The sequence below is a fragment of the Aplysia californica genome, unplaced genomic scaffold (assembly GCF_000002075.1).
Source record: "Aplysia californica isolate F4 #8 unplaced genomic scaffold, AplCal3.0 scaffold00473, whole genome shotgun sequence".
NCBI lineage: Eukaryota > Metazoa > Mollusca > Gastropoda > Aplysiida > Aplysiidae > Aplysia > Aplysia californica.
Window position 1 is genome coordinate 405,429 of NW_004797743.1, and position 6,550 is coordinate 411,978.

At 42.7% G+C, this 6,550-nt stretch overlaps 1 protein-coding gene across 1 annotated transcript in view; it reads right to left on the reverse strand.

Annotated features, from left to right (window-relative positions):
• Nucleotides 1-6,550, reverse strand: part of LOC101849395 (1-aminocyclopropane-1-carboxylate synthase-like protein 1) — a 61,112-nt gene that overhangs the window by 37,324 nt on the left and 17,238 nt on the right. Inside the window, exons 5-6 of the mRNA XM_035971630.1 lie at nucleotides 5,884-5,953; nucleotides 3,996-4,062 (exon numbers count right to left, since the gene is read on the reverse strand). Coding sequence (XP_035827523.1) covers nucleotides 3,996-4,062; nucleotides 5,884-5,953 — 137 coding nt within the window. The remainder of the gene's footprint in view (nucleotides 1-3,995; nucleotides 4,063-5,883; nucleotides 5,954-6,550) is intronic.

The window sequence follows — 6,550 nt, forward strand, 5'->3', positions numbered from 1 at the left end:
GATGATTGATGATGATGATTGATGATGATGATTGATGATGATGATGATGATGATGATGATGATGATGATGATGATGATGATGATGATGATGATGATTTTTTTTTTTGTTTCCTTAATCTGCCTGGCGGACTCCACAAAGAATTCTTCGAGCGAAAGCGAGGCTCTTTTTCGGCTCCATTGTCAATATGCTTAGCGTCACCTCCACTTGTCCAAATAACTCCATTTGAATTGCCATTGTTCTTGGACATTCAAACATATGTTTGACATCTTCCTTTTCATGGCGCATCTTCGGCAACATTGGCTGAGCTCTTCATTTACAAAGTTCGTATACGCTCTTAAACTCCAATGATGGTCCGACCGCAGTCTCGCTAGCTCACCCTGGTCCCAGAGACATGTGATTGACTTTTGTTCCCGCTTATAGGAGTACCCAGAATACACATCTTTCAGGTGCTGGTACTTAGTTCTACAAGGTTGGTCTCTGGTTTCCCTCTTGATCATTGGAAAGACTCCTCTGTATGTTGTTGGCCGTCTGTTTCCTTCAATCTCTCTGGCTTCATTAGCAGCTTGGTCTGCTGCCTCATTTCCTTCTATTCCAACATGGCTTGGAATCCACTAGATTATTATTGTGGCTCTGGCTTCATTGAACTTGCGGCGCAAATCATTCATGTCCGAGCTGTTGCCCAGCAGTCCGTTGCAGAGGGACTGACTGTCTGGAAAGATCAGCACATTGGTTTTGCTGTGGCAATTGTCAGCAATCCATTGTGCAGCAGACATCATTGCCTGGCATTCCTCGTCATAAGATGATGTAAGGAATGCACCTTTAGTTTTTTATAATTTCTGTTCGTGGTGGTTCATCCGCACCAACCTCTTTGATCACATCCTCTGCTGCTTCACGTGCCTTTACAGGATCATCATCTTTTCCTTTTACTCCTCTCAGTTCTGTCTGAATTTCGGTTTCGCCATGGGTCTCCTATGGACAAGCTCTCACCAGATTGATCGGCCATCGATTCTCTGCTTCTGGTGGTCAAAAAGATAGGTGCCCATCCGAAACCAACTTTTCCTGCTGTTTTTAGACTGCTTGATCAAGGGCTTTCTTTCTAGGATGGTTGTCTGGCAATCTCTTAGCCATCTCTACAGACTTGAGGCATGTTCTTTTTGTATAGGTGGTGTAGTGCTCAGTTCTGGTCTCATAGCGCAGTGCTTCTGTTGGTGTTGATTTCAGCTGACCTGAAACAAGTCGGAGGGCTTTGTTTTGTATTCTGTCCAGGGACTTTGCACTAGTCTCACTCAGCCAAGGCTGCCACGCTGGGGCAGCATAATCCATCTTGCTTTTCACAGACATCTGATATACTTTCTTGAGCGACTCCTTACTCCAGCCCCATTTTGAGTTGCTGACAGCACCGATAACCTTCATTTTTGAGGTTGCACTTTTGGACACTTCCTCAATGTGCTTGTTGAAGGTTAGCTGTTTATCCAGGTAGACGCCCAGCAGGCGTGGAGTGGGGTTGAATGGTATCATTTGCCCTTCGATCTGAATTATTGGTTGCCACGTTGCCTCTTTCACCCATGTTGAGAAGAAGCACACTTCTTGGTTGCATTCAAGGTAAGCTTCCATTCATTTGCTCCATTTCACAACCATGTCCACAATCAACTGTGTCGTTTCATTTGCCTTTTCTCTCTTTGCGTGACTGGCCAATATTGTGCAGTCATCAGCGAACATTGAGTAGATCAGCTTGGCGGAGGTTAGTTGTTGTGAGTCAGGGTTTGGGAGGGATTCTGCCAGGTTGTTTATGAAGAATATATACAGCAGCTCCTTGGGGAGGTCCTTGCCTGAAATTCTGGCTCTTGCTTGTTTATCCTTTCAGGCGAACACGGGCTTGTCTGTTTCTCAGGAAACCATGCATCCATCTGATTGCACGCAAAGGAACCCCCTTGTCGGCCATTGACAGCAATAGTCTTTCACGCCAAACCGTATCATATGCCTTGGAGTAGTCCAGCAGGACTAGGACTGATCGATGGAATGTTGGCTTTTGTTGAAAACCATCCTCAATTCCTTGACAGATTCTGATGATCTGATCAGTGCAGCTATGACCCTGGCGAAGGCCAGACTGAATATCAGCAATCCATTCATTCTCCTCTGACAGGTAGTAAATTCTTTCAGCGTGCATCCTTTCTATAACTTTCACGACACGCATTGTCAAACTAATTAGTTGAAAGGATGTCATATCACTAGGTGACTTGCCAGCTTTCAAGAGAGGAATGATAAGTGCCTTACGTCAGTCTTGTGGGCGCGCTGCTTGGTTAAGCGACAGATTACATATGCTGAGCAAGTCTTTCAATGCGAGTGGGCCAAGCTCTTTTAAGAAAGATGGTGGTATATCATCAGGTCCTGAAACACTTCTTCTCTTCCTTTGTATTATGGCACACTCCAGCTCTTTCATGATGAAGTCTGGGTAGGATTGTTGTTCATCTTCGCTGTTCACATCGTCATACAGTAGGCGCTTCAATCGGAGTTTGTTTCTTCTGCGCTCCTCTTGAGTAAATTGGAGCTTACTGATTTTTGCATAGTGCTGGGCAAAAAGCTCAGCTTTCATATTTGCTGATGTTATCCTTTTCCCGTTGTGTTTCAGTACTTCGTTCGGAGAGTTGGTTTCTGGTGATCCATTTAGAGACTTGATGAAACTCCAAGTTTTCCTTTCGTCCAGATCATTTATCACGCCATTAACAACCTCCTTCCACTGATCAGTCTTTGCTTCTTGGACAGCCTCTGTAACATCTTTGCAAGCTTGTAACCATTCCTCCCTGTGTGAGGAGATATTTTTTCTTAGCTGGTTTCTTTTCTTGATCAGTCCACGACACATGGGTGTCATCCAAGAGTGCGATTTCTTGGACGGCTTCACCTTCCTGACATGGGCATAAGCTGCTTCAAGTAAGATGACATTGAAACGTTGGACTCGCAGATTCAGATCGTCAGTTTCCTGTAAGTTATCCATCCTGCTTTCAATCTCATTTAGAAAGTCTGGCCAGTTCACTCCATTTCTTCTCCATCGCGGCGCCTTTGTAAGGATTGATTGATGTTTAGTTGCTCTGTTCACTACAATGATGATTGCAGAATGATCAGATCCACCGAGATCTTCATCTTCCACCGACTATACACATTTGCCCTTCCAGACACTTCCACATAGCGTGACATCTGATCTGGCGAGTTGCCAGATGATGATGATGATGATGATGATTTTTTTGTTTCCTTAATGGGCCTGGCAGATTCCACGAAGAAATCTTCGAGCGAGAGCGAGGCTCTTTTTCGGCTCCATTGTCAATGTACTTAGAGGCACCTCCACTCATCCAAATAACTCCATTCGAATTGTCATGATGATGATGATGATGATGATGATGATGATGATGATGATGATGATGATGATGATGATGATGATGATGATGATGATGATGATGATGATGATGATGATGATGATGATGATGATGATGATAGAAATACATGTAATAATAAAAATAATAATAGTAATAATAGCAATAAAAATAATTATAAGAAGAAGAATAAGAAGAATTAAAAAAAATAATTTAAGAAAATAAATAAATATTTTAAAAAATAAAAATAAAATAATAATAATAACAAAACGACATTATCCTAACTCAACATCCTGCTCCAACAACTTTGCAACGACTTTTACTCCAGCAGAATCTAGAACACTAACTATAACTCTCGCTGCTTATAGCCAGGTGCGCATTGCCATCTGTAGGAAGTGAGGAAAATTTGTATAAAGTACCTTTTACAAGGACACAACATCTGGCCCAAGACGGGATTAGAACTACCTACTTTACAGATATAGCGCCTATCCACGTTTTATAGCATAGCATTGTCTATGCACTTTAAAACGAATATTAATGATGATGATGTATGAAGAAGAAGAAGAAGAAGAAGAAGAAGAAGAAGAAGAAGAAGAAGAAGAAGAAGGCAAATCAATATGTTAAATCACCGCCATGCTCCGTCAAGACAAAAGCCAGCGTGTCAAACACAGGCGTCAGACCGGCACCAAGCACAATCTGAAATTTGAAAAAAAAATATTAAAAAATTAAACTATAATAGATCTTAGAATTTTGAACGAGAACTTAACAAATGCCTTCCGAACGATTAGAAAAATAACTTCAACTTCAGGAAATTAAATTCTACAAATGTATATATACAAGGTACATGTATCGCCTTCAGCAGTCCGTCCGAGTTCTGAGGCACTACAATTTTTTTAATGTAGATGTTTTACGCCCCCATCGACACAATTATTTACGAAAAAAAATCTACTCAATAAAAATGAATCTACTCGAGAATCGAACTCGGGTCTCTGCGGGAGACAACGAAGCACCTAACTGCAACACCACAGACACCGATGAGCCTCTACATTGATCGCCAGTTTGGTAAAAGCCCGTAAAGTAGCCCAGTCAATGACTAGGAAACCCCAAAGGGACATGCCTTAGCCTATGTGACATGATGTCTCCTTATGCGCGATGCGGAGTTTAGTCAAAAGCGACAGTCGTTAGTGATGAGTGGCGAGATGTGTATCCTTATGTGCCACCACATTGCGCCAAAATTTTCAGTTACGTGCGACAAAAGCGACAAAACTGTCTCTTTTATGCGTAATGCGACGTTTAGTCGCGCGCGACGGGCTAAGCCCTCGGGTGATTGGCAATTCACAGAAGTGAGACAGTGGCAAATCTTAATGACAAGACGGACAAGGAAGTACAAAGTCCGTTTGGAGGGAGTACTACGAGCTGCTGATATGTTTTATTTCGTTAACGGCCAATCCAGTGTAAGTCCTCCTCTCCCTCCTCCTCCTCCTCCTCCTCCTATTCGTTAAAAAAACAAAACTCAAAATTAGATGCACAAAACTTGCATTGGGTCGAATTAAAGATGAACATCCTACACACACATACACACAAAAAAACTCCCACACATACCAACACACACCACCACCACCACTACCACCAACACCACCACCACCACACCACATTACACTACACACGACGTGTCGACCGGCACTTCTTGGCTAAGTATTTTGACCAATAGTGATGCTGTAAACCCGTCACATCCCCAGCCTGTCGCACGCGAAGAGACTCTCAATCGCTTCATGGACCGATCGCAGGCGACGGTCGCGTGCGATTAAACGTTGCGTCGCGTATAAGGAAACGGTGTCTTTTTAATCTTACTTGTTCGATCTTAGAGCGGCAAGGACTACACGCGATGCGACGTCGCGTCGCGCTTAATACGGGGTGCCCACTACAGCTGGATCGGGCCGATCGCCCGACTCGATCGCCTGAAACTGAAAACAAACACGTTTGTTTTTGAGCGTTCGTGTCGGGCGATCGGCCCCAATCGGCCGATCCCGTCCGTAGTGGGCACCCCGTATTATGGAGACAAGCTGTTACTCTGTCCACGTTACAATTATATTGAGAAGCACAAAAACAACGATGTGTATCTTCAGATGGTTCTGTTGTCCTTACAACCGTTGCTTCTGTTGCTGCAGCAGTTGCTGCTGCTGTCGTGTCTAGTATCTTTTGTTTCATGACGCTGTTACCACAGTTGTATTTCAAACCGTTGTTTACATCATTTACTATCTTGTTAACTGTGCGCATATCATTAAAAGTGGGTGAATGTAGGGCGCCGCTGGTAGGTATTACTTGCTTCCTTTCTTTCCCCCGGATATTTCGGTATATCTGTCTTACTTTTCCCTAGCACTAAATGGCCGTTATTGTGCCGATGTGCTTCTCTTCACTTAAACGTCAAACGATCAATAAAAGGCAACATCAACATAATTTGTTTCACTACATTCTATAAAGAGATAAAATACAGAAAGAGTCCAAGTGTATACTTACATTGGAGGCGTCTATGGAGTGAATTGATTGGAATTCTCTTTCAATAAACACCTGAAGGGATTCCCTGAAACTAAATAGAAAAAAGTCTAAGTTAGAACTTTTGTGCTGTTTAAAAAAAAATTATTTATTTGTTTATGATATTTTCATGTTTTTAATTTTTTTATTTAAAAATTATTTTTAAAAAACCCTATTTATTCACCCCGATTGTCAGTGAAAATCATTGAATTGGAACAACCAGTGTTTGTGGTGTAGCGGTTTTAAAGCGTTTTGTTGTCGCACACAGTAAATCTGAGACGTCATATCCTTTTTGAGTCTGGGTTGGCTATGACAGGTCATGTGGGGTAGGGGCTTGCCTCCAAAATGATCTGAATTTGTTGGTGGGAGCGTAAAACACCTTTGTTTTAAGAAGGTACTTGTGTTGAGGACTCGAATTCGCTAACATTTATTTTCCATTTTCAAGATAAGACTAAGCCTCGGGATTTTAAATATTTTTTTGGTATGCGTATTTTCGCCCTTGTCCGAGAAGGCTAGGGGTAGATCTTTCCTATCAGAAGATCATGGGTGTGGCGGAAAGACAGCAGCAAGAAGGAGCCAAGGAGGAGCAGTAGAAAGGCGGCAGAAAGAGCCAGGAGCCCAGAGGAGGGGGCAAAGGAAGTGAAGGCGGGGT